Source organism: Lepidochelys kempii, chromosome 6, assembly GCF_965140285.1.
Source record: "Lepidochelys kempii isolate rLepKem1 chromosome 6, rLepKem1.hap1, whole genome shotgun sequence".
Lineage (NCBI taxonomy): Eukaryota > Metazoa > Chordata > Testudines > Cheloniidae > Lepidochelys > Lepidochelys kempii.
In genome coordinates this window covers 93,449,608-93,466,822 of record NC_136385.1, presented here as the reverse complement: position 1 = coordinate 93,466,822, position 17,215 = coordinate 93,449,608, and the positions used below count along the sequence as shown (strand labels likewise).

At 42.8% G+C, this 17,215-nt stretch overlaps 1 protein-coding gene across 2 annotated transcripts in view; it reads left to right on the top strand.

The window, feature by feature from the left end:
- The window catches only part of SPTLC2 (serine palmitoyltransferase long chain base subunit 2), a 113,579-nt gene that overhangs the window by 23,627 nt on the left and 72,737 nt on the right, over positions 1–17,215 (top strand). For both annotated transcript variants that reach the window (XM_073349295.2, XM_073349296.2), the window contains exons 2-5: positions 15–209; positions 12,042–12,196; positions 15,816–15,964; positions 16,345–16,469. In XM_073349295.2, coding sequence (XP_073205396.2) covers positions 15–209; positions 12,042–12,196; positions 15,816–15,964; positions 16,345–16,469 — 624 coding nt within the window. The remainder of the gene's footprint in view (positions 1–14; positions 210–12,041; positions 12,197–15,815; positions 15,965–16,344; positions 16,470–17,215) is intronic.

Sequence of the window (17,215 nt, the reverse complement as noted above, 5' to 3'; positions counted from 1 at the left end):
ACCTTCTATCCTAGATTCATCACATTGCCCACAATGGAGGATTATATAAAAGACCCTTTAATGAAGTTTTTGAGGAAACACCAATGCTGGTTGCTGTGCTGACGTATGTGGGCTACGGTGTCCTCACCCTCTTTGGGTATCTGCGAGACTTTCTGCGACACTGGAAGATCGAGAAGTGTCACCATGCATCAGAGAGAGAGGAACAGAAGGTAGTTGCTGGACAGGCAGGGGTGGGATTTGAGCTGGTGTGCAGTGGCATGTCAGCCAGTAGTACCAATTTATAATGTATCTATTTCTAGCCCAAATGGGTGCAAAAAGAACCTGCCAATATAGCCTTTGCACAGCTGGTTGGAGTAATATGTAAACAGCTTGAAACAATAGCACTGAGGTGCTAATTAATTACCTCATAATCTCAATGAGGTGTTAACTCTGGGGCCCACTGATGACCATTTTAATGTCCACACTGGTGACTGTTTCATTGTCCACCACGTTAACAGAAATATCCAGTTCCTCTGAAATTGAAGATAGAGCACTGATTTATGCCACTGAGGATCTGGCCTTGTATTTGCATCTGTAGTAAACAAAAGGCAATACAGGGAGAAAGCATAGGAATAACTGTCAAACTACTGAGGAAATAATTTTTCTTCCAATAAAAGGCTCTAGAATTAGGGGGTCAAATATTGCTTTTGAGTTAATGTTCAGTGTGATTTATTTTCATCAAGTGAGGATTAGAGTAGGGTAGCTAAAGTACATGGGCAAACGTGGCCCATAGCTGCTCTAACCTTCAGTATAGAAGATTTATTGGTCATGAATCACACTCTGTATTCTTCACTGGATGTTCTCATCAATGTGCTTCATTGCATGCTGGGTTCTGTAGTCTCCCTGTGTCTCGTCTCTGTTAAAATGGGGGCTGCTACAAGCTCCTTTGTTCTGTGCAACAGTGGAGTTTAAGATGCTTTTCTGTGGAGTATCATTACATAAACTCAGTATGCTTCCTGCCAGGAAGGATGAATAAAACTCCTGTCTCTTTTCTTTCTATCCCCCCGCTCCCCCCATGCCCCAGTTTAAATGTACTTTATTAAGTTATTAAAAGTGTATGCACCTAATAATGCATATGAAATATGATTGCTGTCCTGCAGAATGTGGAATGCAGTTTCAGGCATGACTAAAGGGGATACTCAATCTGCAGGTAGGAGCTGAGGTGGGAAGGACTGGGGTTACAGCATTGAGGTTGGTTACTCAGTGAACGCTAGTGCACAATACAGGGGGATTATCCTGAATATCTATAACTAAAGGGGGAGTGGGCAAACTCTTTTGGCCCGAGGGCCACATCAGGGTTGCGAAACAGTATGGAGGGCTGGGTAGGGAAGGCTGTGCCTCCCCAAACAGCCTGGCCTCTGCCCCCTCCCACTTCCCACCCCCTGTCCCTAACTGCCCCCCAGGACCCCACCCCCTGTCCAATCCCACCCCCTATCCAACCCCCCCTGGTTCCCTGCCCCTTATCCAACCCCCCCCCCCAGCCCCTTCCCCTTACCATGCCACTCAGAGTGGCAGGACAGGCTTGTTCGAAGGCTTGGGAGATGGGTGGCTTGCCCGCATAGCAGCGTTGCTGCGGGGGAGGGGCCGGGGACTAGCCTCCCTGGCCAGGAGCTCAGGGGCCGGGCAGGATGGTCCTGTGGGCCGTAATTTGCCCACCCCTGAACTAAAGAGATACTGAATTAGGATTCCCTTACTTCAGACATAATGTATATTTAGAATTTCTGTCCTGAGAGTTGTCCTTCAGCCTAAATTCTTAATGTTTCCCTGAAATGCGTTTGTTTTGGGAGATAACTGGTGACTTGAAGCCCTTTGGGAGAGTGTATGTGGAGGATGGCCTTGGGAGCCATTCCTCAGTATGGTGGATATGGATCTTGGGTTGGGTCATGAGTTGCAGATAAGATATGCCCCTTTTCTATCCACTTTTATACTGTTCATGACATCTTTGTGGGTGAGTTTGGTGAGAGATTCGGGGTTTTTTTTTGTTTTTTCTTTTTTTTTTAAAGAGGAATCCATTTATGGTTGGTTGTGAAGGGAGGATCAGGGCATGTGGTACAATACACTATAAAAATGGAAACTCCCTTTAAAAAATGTTACCAGTGTTGATGAAATGCTGACCTGGTGCACTTCCTCACATTCATACCTAGATTGGAGTAGCTGCTCGTACTATAAGGTGAACTTAGTTGAGTGCACGTGACTTCGGGAACAAGTTGTGAGCTGCAAGTACTAGACCAGGGATGGGCAAACTACGGCCCGCGGGCTAGATCCAGCCCCTCAGGGCTTTGGATCCAGCCTGCAGGATTGCCCCCTATGGTGCCGCAGGCCCTGCATCACTCTCAGAAGTGGCCAGCACCATGTCCTTGGGACCCCAGTGGGGGTCAGAGGCCTCTGTGTGTTGCCCTTGCTTCCAGGCACCGCCCCCCCTGCAGCTCCCATTGGCCGGGAACGGGGAACCACAGACAATGGTAGCCTCGGGGAAGGTGCCTGGAGGCGTGGAAAGGGTAGCACATGGAGCCCTGTGCCCGCCCGCACCCCCCCGCCGTGGCTGTGCAGGGACATAGTTCCGGCCGCTTCCCAGAGTGGCGTGGCGTGGGGCCAGGGCAGGCATGCAGGGAGCCGCTTTAGGTAAGCGGCACCGGGCCAGAGTCCGAACCCCTCCTGCACCCCAACTCCCTGCTCTGAGCCCCCTGTCTGCACCTCGCACCCTTCCTCTGCCCCAGTCCCTTGCCCAGAGCCCATTCCTGCACACCGCACTCCCTCCCACACCCCAACCCCCTGCCCCGGCCCTGCATATAATTTTCCCACCCAAATGTGGCCCTCGGCCCAAAAAGTTTGCCCACCCCTGTGCTAGGCTGTGCATCAGGCTCCCTCAATCTGCCTAGAAGTTTGGGAGAGCAAGCTGTAATGAACCTGATGTAGAAACCAGTTTCACCTTGTGGGTTAAGATAGTTATTGAACACCATTTTGAAGCAGTGTCCCTTTAAGAAATTTCAAGTATTTAATCTTTCAGCATCCTGATTACTTGCCCAGTTGACTCACAGTGGCAAAGAATGGACTTTCTTGCGTAGAGAGGAAGTGACTCTCATTTTATAATTGAAACTTGTATCATTATGCAAGTAAGTCAAAGTGCTTGACAGAGGCAGTTGGCCTAAAATAGTCTCTCCCAGCCTTGTTGCATCTAACTGTATGGAAATGAGAATCTTTTTATTCTCTTCATGCAGATACAAGAGACTGGCAGGTTAAACAAAGCATTGCATTTAGATTTCTGAAGTAATACTTTGTTAATGTTTGTAAGTTACTTGGGAGATGAACAGCACAACATATGGGGATAGGAAGTGTTTGGAAGATCCTGCTGTCTAGGTGACCAGTGTGCAATGAGTTTATTATATGTAGTTATTAGTCATAATGTTTGCAATGCTTTATACAATAAACCCTATCTTAAACAACCACCCAAGGGGTGAGCAAAAGAAGATTGCTTAGTATAGGTGGCCATTTAATGGAAGATTGAACAAACTTGTACTGGAAATCATGGGTTTACTTCAAAGTGGCTGTGTAATATGGTTGTATTTCCTAGTTCATTGTAGTTTATAGGGGCATGGTCTGGAATTAGATCCAAAATGTAATAGTTTTGAAAAAATAAATGAGTACTAATAGAAATATTAACTTTTCACCTGGAAAAAAATAATAAAACTATGTCCTCTGCCACCTACCATTTCAGCTTTGTGGTAGTGCACAGAACCAGAAAGTGACTAGATTAATTTGGATTTTCAAACCTGTTTTTTAGTTTGACAGTATCCTTTGGCTTGCCTACAGTATCCTTGGACTTATTGCAGGGGGAATTAATAACACTCCAGATAAGCCTGAAATCCTCTCACTGCTGCTTATATACAGCTCACAAATGGAGGAAGCCTTGTAAATTTTGTTTCTAGCTTCCTTTAAAATATATCCAACTGACATTTCCCTGGTAACTGCTGTTATGAAACACATCCTCTGAGGACAATTAGCAGCTTGTTCTAGGGCATTTAAACTGTTGAATTTTTGGTAGCCTTTATCAGCTTGAAGGAAGCCTGTCCATGTCTAACATGCAGTAGCACATACCTTTGGAGCTTACAGCAAACCTTCCCAGTAACTGTGTAAGTTAAATCTGGAAAACCCATATTGTACTTGATAAGTAGGATTGAATGTTATTCCCATCTAAAAGTGACCTGTATGTGACTGACTACTCTGTCCCTGGGAATCGGAAGACCTATGGTGGTGGTTGGTGCAAAGCTAGATAGGTAATTGGTGTTAATTTCTTTTAAGCTCCAAAGAAAGGGTGGTGATAAAAACCAGCTGCAGGGTATGCTCTGCAGGGTTGGTCTGTTCTTCCCTCTGAGCTAATAGGTTTACCCTGGGGGAGCTGTACTGGAGATAAAAGTTCTCCTAGAGGTGAGGAGGGTGGCAATGTTTGTTGTTAGTTGGGAGACTCCATTTTGAGTCAGGTTGACAGGGCTCACTAGCCCCTTTCCTAGTAGACTTTGACCAGGAGTCTAAACAGCCTGTTTCAGCTTTGAAAGATTGAGTTTTGCCCTGGCTGAGGCCTTTACCAGGCTGAAAAGATTTTTGTTCAGGTTAGACAAAGGGCTTGTCTACACAAGAGATTTTTCCAGTACTATTATATCTGTCTAGTTAAATTACTATGGATAAATCAGTACAACCTCCCCAGGTGGAGACATTTATTCCAGAAGAAGAGTGGCTTTTTTGGCTTAGCTTAAACTATTTTCAAAGCAACATAAACTAACGTGGAAAAAGGCACTCTGATACTGAAATATAGATGTTCTCACGGGAAGTTATGCTGGTATAACTAACAGTTTAAATTCATACACTACTTCTTACTGGTATAACTTTCCCATGTAAACCAGACCAAGGGTTTGTTCTGACTCTGGGTTTTTTACTTTATCTGGGAGCTATATTCTTATGAAGTTGCTATGGGAGTTTGATAAGTGAAGTAACTTCAGTTACTATGGAACCTAAAACTAAAAAATAAAAAAAAATTTCTCCTATATTTGTAATGCTCCTGTGTGTCTTTCTGCTTCTGTGCCCTTCACAACATCTGAGGGCAAATGTGAGCCTAGTATGGTAAGAAAACTGAATACAGATTAAAATCTCACCCTCAGAGCTGTTTCAATAAGCTACTATCACAGACCGGACACCTTCCTAGTCTGGGCACAATCTTTCCCCTGGTACAGCCCTTGTTCCAGCTTAGGTAGTAGTTAGGGAATTTCTCATGACTGCAGCCCCCTTTGTTCTGTTCCATCCCCTTATATAGCTTTTGCACAAGGCAGGAATCCTTTGTCCCCTCTGGGTTCCCACCCCTCCTTCTAAATGGAAAAGCATCACGTTAAAGATAGATTCCAGTTCAGGTGACATGATCACATGTCACTGTAAGACTTCATTACCCACTTGCTAGTACACAGGAAGCTTACAAGTAAACAGAGTCATCTACAGTCAATTGTCCTGGTTAATAGCAGGTATCAAGATTCCAAACCACCATTAATGGTCCACACTTTGCATAATTACAATAGGCCCTCAGATTTATATTTCATATTTCTAGTTTCAGATACAAGAGTGATCCATTTATACAAATAGAATGACCACATTCAGTAGATTATAAGCCTTGTAGTGATGTCTTACAAGAGGCCTTTTGTAGGAAGCATATTCCAGTTACATTATATTCACACTTATTAGCATATTTTCGTAAACTCATATAGAGTGCAACGTCACACCAGTTCCCTGTGTTCTCTGCCTTATTCCCAGCAAAATAAGTCCACCTAAGGAGACATACTTTGCTTCTCTACTCTAAGACAAGTACACTGCCTGTAATTGCTACAGTTACAAGCTACCACATCCTTCTTTCTAAGCAAACATATTTCATTCTTAAAGTCAAAGCAATGCAGAGGAAATAGTTTTAAAATAATAAAAGAACTTCCATGCATGCTAATAAGCTTACCAGAGATCGCTCCAGCTGCAAAATAGGCTCTGGAAGGGGCAGCCTTCAGACTCTACCAGGGCTTTTACTGTGGTTTCGAGTTCATCACACCCTTTGTTCTGAACAAGGAAAAACCCATGACTCTGAGTCACTCATTTATCCAGTCTGCCTTTTTGAAGAGACCTTGTATAGGTTATCCACTGGACAATGGATCTCTTCTCGAAGTGCAGCTTCGAAAGGATGGATTTGAAGGAGGGCTGTCAAGCAATTAAAAAAATGAATCATGCGATTAACAACAATAATAAAATACACAAATATTTTAAAAAATGGTATGTTTTCTAAGTTTTCAAATATATTGACTTAAATTACAATGCAGAATACAAAGTGTACATTGCTCACTTTATATTTATTTTTCATTACAAATATTTGCACTGTAAAAAACAAGACATAGTACTTTTCAATTCACCTCATACAAGTACTGTAGTGCAGTCTGTTTATCATGAAAGTTATATTTACAAAAGTAGAATTATGTAAAAAAAAAAAACAACCCAGAAACCTGCATTCAAAAATAAAACAATGTAAAATTTTAGAGCCAATGGCTCAGACAAACAAGTTTATTTACATTTTCAGGAGATAATGCTGTTCTCCTCTTATTTACAATGTCACCGGAAAGTGAGAACAAGCATTGGTATGGCACTGTTGTAGTCAGCACTGCAAGGTATTTACGTCCAGATATGCTAAACATTTGTATGCCCCTTCATGCTTTGGCCACCATTCCAGAGGGCATGCTGATAGCACTTGTTTAAAAAATAATGCATTAAATTTGTGACTGAACTCCTTGGGGGAGAATTGTATGTCCCCATCTCTGTTTAACCCGCATTCTGCCACATATTTCATGTTATAGCAATCTCAGATGATGACCCAGCACATGTTCATTTTAAGAACATTTTCACTGCAGATTTCACAAAGCACAAAGAAGGTACCAATCTGAGATTTCTAAAGATAGCTACAGCACTCAATCCAAGGTTTAAGAATCTGAAGTACCGTCCAAAATCTAAGAGGGACGAGGTGTGGCGCATGCTTTCAGAAGTCTTAAAAGAGCAAAACACTGATGCGGAAACTACAGAACCCAAACCACCAAAAGAGAAAATCAACCTTCTGCTGGTGGCATCTGTCAAGGTTCCTCCCCAACTCTGAACTCTAGGGTACAGATGTGGGGACCTGCATGAAAAACCTCCTAAGCTTATCTCTACCAGCTTAGGTCAAAACTTCCCCAAGGTACAAAATATTCCACCCGTTGTCCTTGGACTGGCCGCTACCACCACCAAACTAATACTGGTTACTGGGGAAGAGCTGTTTGGACGCGTCCTTCCCCCCAAAATACTTCCCAAAACCTTGCACCCCACTTCCTGGACAAGGTTTGGTAAAAAGCCTCACCAATTTGCCTAGGTGACTACAGACCCAGACCCTTGGATCTTAAGAACAATGAACAATCCTCCCAACACTTGCACCCCCCCCTTTCCTGGGAAATGTTGGATAAAAAGCCTCACCAATTTGCATAGGTGACCACAGACCCAAATCCTTGGATCTGAGAACAATGAAAAAGCATTCAGTTTTCTTACAAGAAGACTTTTAATAAAAATAGAAGTAAATAGAAATAAAGAAATCCCCCCTGTAAAATCAGGATGGTAGATATCTTGCAGGGTAATTTAGATTCAAAAACATAGAGAACCCCTCTAGGCAAAACCTTAAGTTACAAAAAAGAGACACAGACAGAAATAGTTATTCTATTCAGCACAATTCTTTTCTCAGCCATTTAAAGAAATCATAATCTAACACATACCTAGCTAGATTACTTACTAAAAGTTCTAAGACTCCATTCCTGGTCTATCCCCGACAAAGACAGACACACAGACCCTTTGTTTCTCTCCCTCCTCCCAGCTTTTGAAAGTATCTTGTCTCCTCATTGGTCATTTTGGTCAGGTGCCAGCGAGGTTACCTTTAGCTTCTTAACCCTTTACAGGTGAGAGGAGCTTTCTCCTGGCCAGGAAGGATTTCAAAGGGGTTTACCCTTCCCTTTATATTTATGACAGCATCTGTCTCAGATAATGAAAATGAACATGCATTGGTCCACTCTGCTTTGGATTGTTGTTGAGCAGAACCCATCATCAGCATGGATGCATGTGCCCTGGAATGGTGGTTGAAGCATGAAGGGACATAGGAATCTTTAGTGCATCTGGCATGTACATATCTTGCGATGCCAGCTACAATAGTGCCATGAGAATGCCTGTTCTCACTTTCTGGTGGTGCTGTGAGCAAGAAGTGGGCAGCATTATCTTCTGCAAATGTAAACAAACTTGTTTGTCTGAGCAATTGGCTGAACAAGAAGTAGGACTGAGGGGTTTGCAGGCTCTAAAGTTTTACATTGTATTATTTTTGAATGCAGGTGCGTTTTTTACATAATTCTACTTTTGTAAGTTCAACTTTCATGATAAACAGATTGCACTACAGTACTCGTATGAGGTGAATGGAAAAATACTATTTCTTTATCATTTTTACAGTACAAATATTTGTAATCTATACACTTTGATTTCAGTTAAACACAATACAATATATATGAAAATGTTTTTCTACATTCAAAATATATAATAAATTTCAGTTGGTTTTCTATTGTTACAGTGCGATTAAAACTGTGATTATTTGTGATTAAATTTTTTTGAGTTAATCACATGAGTTAACTGTGATTCATTGACAGCCCTAATTTGAAGTAGGTCATTTGCATTCCTTACACCCCCAAGTATTTGCTAGGAAATCCACTCCACACGTATTGTCCCAAAAAGTCCTTTGAAGTTCCTAAACCAGCAGTGGGCATACTTTTTGTCTCAAGGGCCACATCTGGGTATGGAATTGTATGGTGGGCCATGAATGCTCACAAAGTTAGGGTGCAGGAGGGGGTGCGGGCTCTGGGTGGGGGTGCAGGCTCTGGGGTGGGGCCAGAAATGAGGCAGTGAGGCTGTGGGAGGGGTCTCCAGGCAGGGGGTTGGGGTGCGGGAGGGGGGGTGAGGGCTCCAGCTAGAGGTGTGGGCTCTGGGGTGGGGCTGGGGATGAGAGGGTTGGGGTGTAGGGGTGGGTGCTCTAGGCTGGAACTGAGGGATTTGGAGTGTGGGAGGGGGCTCCGGCTGGGGCAGGGGATTTGGGGCACTGTGGGAGGGGGTGAGGGCTCTGGCTGGGGTGCAGGCTTTGGGATGGGGCTGGGGATGAGGGGTTTGGGGTGCAGGAGGGTGTTCTGGGCTGGGATCGAGGGCTTTGGAGGGCGAGAGTGGGATCAGGGCTGGAGCAGGGTGTTGGGGTGCGGGAGGGGCTCAGGGGTGCAGGCTCCAGGTGGTGCTTATATCCAGCAGCTCCCAGAAGTAGCGGCATGTCCCCTCTCTGGCTCCTATGTGGAGGCACAGCCAGGTTGCTCCGTGTAGTTCCTGGCCAATGGGAGCTGCAGGGGTGGCGCTTGGAGCGCGAGAGCGTGTGGAGCTTCCTGGCTTCCCCTATGCTCAGGAGCTGGTGAGGGGGACATGCCGCTGCTCCCAGGAGCCGTGCAGAGCGGCCCCTGACCCCACTCCCTGGCTGGAGAGTGGGAGCGGGGCAAGCCCCAGACCCCGCTCCCCAGCGGGAGCTCGAGGGCCGGATTAAATCAGCTGGTGGGCCGCAGTTTGCCCATCCCTGTCCTAAATGTGATGAGATTGTATTAATCATGTCTTCCTCCTAAAGAACCTCTATAGATAGTACATGAACTACTTCCAAAATACTTAAGTTAAACCTTCCTGAATTAAGTTTAATTCCATAAGGTTTGTCCAGGATATTGTTATCTGTAAAACTCACTTCCCCTTGAGGTTCTAAAAACTTTAATTCTCCTTAGGTAGGAAAGGACACATCTGAGATCCACGGTCTACCTGGGAGGTCCATTCTGTGACTGGATTTGGTTTGCCCTTCTGTAATTTAAATTACCTGTGGAGGAATAAATAGGTTTGTTTGTTTGTTTTTTTTTTGCTGCTCTGCTGTGTGAAGGTGGCTAAGGGCTTTTAAAAAAACAATTCTACATGCTCTTTTTTAGAAATATCAGGACTGTTGCATCTCGTTGTGACGCTTTGGGTTTCCCCCAGATCTGCAGGGCATTCAGTCACTGCCTGCCTGCTCTGTAGCCCTGAGTGCTGTTGTGTTGTGAGCATGCTGCTCATGTTAGGGCTCTAAGCCACAGCTGTACAATGCTAGTCTTTACTCTTTTTGTTTGTGGTTTTCCTTGGAGGATCCAGAGCAGTGGATGAGGTACCATGCTAACTGAAGGAGAAAGGGGGTTAAATCTTTAACAAAAACGTTTTTCTTCCAGATATGTAACATGAGTTGGAGTTATTTGGTCTGTCGGGACCTAATTAAAAGCTTTGAAAGAAGTATGAATAAATATTACTTTCCTCTCAATCAAGATTTACTTCCATGGTACAGTGGAACCTCAGAGTTATGAACACCTCGGAAATGGAGGTTGTTTGCAATTCTGAAATGTTCAGAACTCTGAACTAAACATTATGGTGGTTCTTTCAAAAGTTTACAACTAAACATTGACTTAATACATCTTTCAAACTTTACTATGCAGAAGAAAAATGCTGCTTTTAACCATATTAATTTAAATGAAACAAGCACAGAAACAGTTTCCTTACCTTGTGAAATCTTTTTTTTAAACTTTTCCTATATTTTTAGTAGTTTACATTTAACACAGTACTACACTGTATTTGCTCTTTTTGGTCTCTGCTGCTGCCTGATTGCATACTTCCAGTTCCAAATGAGGTGTGTGGTTGAGTGGTCCGTTTGTAACTCTGGTATTCGTAACTCTGAGGTTCTACTTATACATAATGTCAAAACATTAATTCTTCACTCTTTCATATGAGCTCCTCAATAAAACAGGCCAGACAAGTTCTGAATTTCTAATATGAAAAACAGCTTGCATGGATTTTCTTCCTGTCTGTCTTCCTCTATCATAAACTCCAGCTTTTCCTCCTGTGTAGGTCACTTTTAATGAAAGATGCTTTTCTTGCACCAGTAGATCAGGTGAATAGTGTATTCTACATAGTCTCACTGCTCTTCTGATGTCAAACTTCCTTTTAATTGAACAGTAAATAAAGAAATTTTGTTATCCTTTCAAGCTTTCAAAGTGGGCCAAGGGAGTACGTTACCCTGTGCTCAGATGAGTCAGTGTTGTCAGTAAGCTTGAAGTTCTTCCTTGTTATCCATTCAAGACATACATTTGGTTTTCTTGAGAGATATGTTGGAAAGGAAGCTGGAGTTCAGGAAACATTTTTGCAAACAAACTTTGTGGGATATAAGTGATAATGCAAACTATAGAGAAGAGTTTGTTAGAATTCAGCTTTACAATTGGGATTCTGAACACTAGTTTGGGAAATTTGGAAGTTAATTTCCACAGTAATGCTAATGCTGCTGTATTGCATTAAAGTATGTTGTTTTTCTGAAAATGAACTGTAAAAAGGGTACCTTCATACAGAAGATTTCCTTGCTCTCCTTTGCAGCTGAACACACAGTGAACAGGAACTGCTGCACTGGGAGAGGAGGAGTTGGGAAAGTAGGCCCCAGCGGGGGCCACCCCTTCTCCATCTCTTCTCTACAATGGGATGTAAACAACTGAGGAAATTTTACTCATCTCCTGGGATTGAAATATGGATAATGTGGATAAGGGCATGCCCTAGGAATTGGGAAGTTTAGGTTCTGTTCCTGGTTCTGCTGCTATGTGGAGTTGGGCAAGCGGCTTTCCCTGTGCCTCAGCTTCCCAGCAGAGCTTTATGTAGGGAATGACACCTCAGTGAAGTTCTTTAAAATCAGTGGCTGAAAAGTGTTCAGTGTGATCATATATTGCATTTTTCTTGAGTGCACTTAAAAGTGCATCCCAAACTGATGCAGAAAACTGGCTCTCCTTGTATCACAACAGACGAGGCATATGATCTTTTCTCTTGTTTGAATGCCCTTAATGTATCTTTTGCAGGACTTTGTCCCATTGTATCAGGACTTTGAAAACTTCTACACAAGGAACCTTTACATGCGCATTCGAGACAGCTGGAACAGACCAATCTGCAGTGTACCTGGGGCCAAAGTGGACATGATGGAGAGACTTTCCCAGGACTACAATTGGACATTTGTGTGAGTTAAAGCTTGGGGAAAGATTCCCAACAATTAGTCTGAAGTGGAGAATGCCTGAGGGCTATGAAACTGTCTTTGAAGGAGCAGCGGGCCCTGCACAGACTAGTGGATAAGAGGGAAGGTCTTCTCCTGGATCAGTTATTGGTTAAAACATAGGAAACAAAGGGTAGGAATCAACTGTCAGTTTTCACAGTGGAGAAAGGTAAATTAGCAGGTTCCCCAAGGGGTCTGTACTCGGACCAGCGCTGTTCAACATAGTCGTAAATGATCTGGAAAATGGGTAAACAGTCAGGTGGCAGACAATACAAAATTACTCAAGATAGTAAAGTCCAAAGGAAACTGAAGAGTCTGTCTCTCAAAACAGGGTGACTGGACAACAAAATGGCAGATGAAACTCAATGTTGATAAATGCAGAGTAAAGCACAATGGAAAACAAATCCCAACTATACACAAAAATGATGGGGGTCTAAATTAGCTGTTATGCAAGAAAAAGATTGTGGAGTCATTGTGAATAGTGCACCGAAAACATCTACTCGATGTGCAGTAGCAGTCTAAAAAAGCTACCAGAATGTTAGGAACTATTAGGAAATGGATAGATACTATGACAGAAAATATCATAATGCCCCTAGATAAACCCATAATACGCCCATACCATGAATACTGCATGCAGTTCTGGTCTCCCCATTTAAAAAAATAATATTTAAATTGGAACAAGTAGAGAGAAGAGCAGCAAAAATTATTAAGGTATAGAATAGCTTCCATATGAGGGGAGATTAAGACCGGGACTGTTCAGCCTGGAAAAGAGGTGTGGGGATGGGGGAAGAGAAATATGGTAGCTGTCTAAAAAATCATGAATGTTGTGGAGAAAGTGAATAAGAAAGTGCCAGTTACCCATTCACATAACACAAGAATCAGGGGGTCACCTAATGAAATTAATAGGCAGCAGATTTAAAACAAACATAAGTAAGTACTTCTTCCCACCACTCACAATCAACCAGTGAAACTTGTTGCTAGGGGAAGGCCAAAACTATAACTGGGTTCAAAAAAGTATCCGATAAGTTCCTGAAGGATAGATCCATCAATGGCCATTAGCCAAGATGGTCAGGGATGCAATCCTATAATGGGCTCTGAGACTTTTTAAACCTGTGATTACTAGATGCTGGGACTGGAGGACAGGTGATGGATCACTCCCTAATTGCCCTGTTCTGTTCATTTCCTCTGAAACACCTGGCACTGGCCACTGTCGAAGACAAGATACTGGGCTAGATGAATCATTGGTCTGACCCAGTATGGCCATTCTGATTGTTCTTAGAAGTGCCACAAATTTGAACCAAGGAACTTCAGAGTTTGAGATGCTAATTCCTCTTCACTGGGATTATGATTTACACCAAGTATAAACGATTACACATCTGTAAACACAGTGATTAGAAGTGTTTTTATATCATTGTATGGAAGGGTTCACATAGTAGTGGGAAGCCAGTGGTAAAATCAGGCCAGTACCTTTGTGAGGGCATTTACTGTGTATGCTGCTTAGCCTGTCTCACTTCTGGTGACTTTATTCTGACATGGATTAGAATTCAAGTGAGAGTTTGGTATTCTGGCTCCTGGAGTGTACCGTGGTGTTAATTGAGATTGAATATGTAAGCCAAAGGTGTTAACCCAGTCACTGCCCAACATTAAATAGTTTTAACCAAGGTTTGGGGTTTGGTATTCAGAGACCTCCGCCTGCCTAGAACCATGGCAAGTAGTATACTATAAAATTCATGCAAAAGGTTAGTAGTTTGACAAAGACTCAAAATGAGGTAGAGAGCATTGAAACTGAAATTGATAGGTTAACTTTGTTTTGGATAATCAAAGTCCTTTTTTGGAAACACTGAATATTTGTTAATCTTTTATTTAGCCAAACCATTTTTGGTGGTGAAGTAAAGGGTGAGTTCTGTTGTTCAGTTCTGAGTTGGGAATGAGTCGCTTTCCTGCTTTAGACAAGACCGATATAGAAAAGATAGGGGGGAAACGCAGCTTTTGTTGATGATCTCAGGATACAGGGTGGCTGGTCAGTTGTGGATGGATGCTTTGGGCTGACAGGTGGGCCACGACAGCTGTTCTGGACTCCAGCTCACCATGGATATCATCTGGTTGTTCTGGGCAGGTCCCTCTCCTTCACTGGTCCTTCTCAGGCCGAACAGAGTTGGATGGACTGTCTTGTTCCATTGTGCTGGTGCCGTGCAATATGGTTGGCTTCAGGATCACATGAAAAGCTAGGAGGGAAAGAGCAGGAGGAAGATATAAGGGACAGAAAGAAGCACATGAGGGAGGGGAATACAGCAGAATCTCACATTTATCAAGTTATGGTCCTTGCTGGTTTAGCGATAATGGTCCTGTGCTTCCACTGGAGTATCAAAGTCTAGTGTCACAGCAACAATCCTTCCACTACTCCTTCAGTGATGATAAAAGGTTTTTCTTCTTCCCCAAAGTCTCTTAAGAACCCCAAAAAGGAGTGATGAGTGGTGATTTCATTATTTTATCCATCAATTAGACAAAACTTCCTACATGCCAATTTTGGTTCACTGATTTCTGATCCCATGCTGTTTTTGTTTAACCAGGCATGAACTTAACACATTTCTTGAATTATATTAGTTGGCCTCTTTATACTAATTCAGTCCTTGTCTAGCTTTTGTATCTTTTCCCATCAACATTTGTTACAGGATATTGTGACATTCCATTAACTTTCACTCATTTCTCACAGCTGAGCACGCAATTAGGGTAAATTTGTGGGCTCGATTATCACAACAGTACATCTCCCACAAACATCACATGATTGTCTAATGCTGAGTTTAGCAGGAGTGCTCTGGGTCAAGACTGAAATAAACTGGCAGAGCTGTGGGGTGGAGACCAGAAGTGGAATAGCAAGGGTTTCTACAGATCAAGTCTGAGGTACCCTGACAGAGGTTGTATGTAAGAAACCTGTACAGCCCAACACACAGTGTAACTTGATTCCTGTCCTTGGCTTTCAAGAGTATTGTATTTAATACAACTCTTTTCCACTACAGTTTGTTCTTGCCCCATATTGCAACACACCAGTGCTGACTTCCAGATGCATTTCCTTTGTGTGCTGGGGGGATATCCTGTGGGGGATAGTGCCAACCCAATTGGTCTAAAAAATTAATTTTTAAAATGGGAAGAAAAGGCTCGAAATTTGGGAGTGGGAGGCTGAAGAAAGGACATAGCTAACAAATGGTTCGAAAAACCTTCAGCATTCTTTTAAAAATTTAAGATAGTATTCCAAAGAACATCTACTGGCTTCTAGCCTTCATTTAATTTTTTAAAATATATAAGCATAAAAAAGATGAGAAATCAGATATTTGTAAAAAATGGTTTATATACCTTTAACACATCTAACTTGAATTAGAAACCCCAGCAATGAAAGAGCATCCTTGTTCAGCTAATTTTAGTTTTGAAAATGAGGGCCATATCCATGTAAACTTTCTGGCCACTGGCTGTTGGTCTCTCCTAGTTCCATGCATTTCCTAGCAAGCTAATGGTAGCTAGTGTATTCTTGTGTAGCTGGATCTTGGGTTTGATTGTCAGTGTCTTAACATGTGATGTTATTGAAATACAGGTACACAGGGAGAGTGATAAAAGACGTTATTAACATGGGTTCCTACAACTATCTTGGATTTGCTCAGAACACTGGAATTTGCAAAGAAGCAGCAGCTAAAGTACTGACACAGTATGGAGCTGGGGTATGCAGCACTAGGCAGGAAATGGGTAAGTTTGGGTGGGGGGCAGGTGTTTTCAAAGTATATACGTAAATCATCATCTGTTCATTAGTCTCTGCAAAACATTGTATGGTTCCAGCTTTTGAACCTCAGATGAAGCAGTGAAGAAATCACAACTATAGAGTGAAGATAAATTCTGTGTTCTTTTCTGTTCTGTCATGCTTAGTTTACACAGCCACAACAGTCTTCATTGACATGTTCTCAGATTTTCCACCGACCCTTCCCCTCATCTCCCCCCTCCCCCCCCCCCTTTTCTGGATCATACCAAAAAAAAAAAATTCTAGCTGTTGAAAAACCTTTTGTGGTACAGATTTGGCCCCAGGTTCATTTGGTTTATTTTTGACTTATCTTTTGCTATTTTATGTGCAGGAAATCTGGACAAGCATGAGGAACTGGAAAAACTAGTGGCCAGGTTCCTGGGTGTGGAGGCTGCAATGACTTATGGGATGGGGTTTTCAACCAACTCAATGAACATTCCTGCTTTAGTTGGCAAGGTATGGCTTCAGAGAGAATGGGTAACAGGGTGTGAGGCATGAAGTTTCTGCTTATGGACTCTTTAGGGGTTGTTCACTCTTTTTTCAAAGAAGTCACTGCAAATGTTCTTTGCAGAAACAGGTCCTGATATGTCATCAATACTGTATCTCAACCAAAGGGTCTTTTGGGGACAGTGTGTGCTCGGACCTATAATGCTCTAGAATGGCTCGTGTTGGGAGAGAGCACAACCCTGTGGGACTTCTAGTTTCTGCAGGCCACACCTTAATATTAAAGATGGTGATTACTTCCGTAAACTGCCCAGTTACAGACTGTTCTGACAGCTTGCTGGGAGACTGAATCATCTGAATGCCACTTCTAACTGGCATAAAATTGAGCCAAGTTGGGCATCCCAGTCATAAACTTGGAAACCTGTAATCTCTCATACAGACAGTAGTTACTAGGGAAGAAAAATTTCCTTTGATGTAATAAACGCATAAAAGAACAAACATTTTGTTCACTAAATAGTTCTGCATTAATGAATACAATGATCATCCAGGTTTGCAAAATAATAAGTCGGCTGCCTGATAGCACAGAACTCAGCCTGAATCTCTTGCATCTCTAAATGGTGTTCTCTAATCACAGGAGATTAAGGCCTGGTCTACGCTGGGGGGCGAGCTAGATCGGTTTAAATTACGCAACTTCAGCTATGAAAATAGAGTAGCTGAAGTCGACATACATAGAGCTACTTACCGCGGTGTCTTCACTG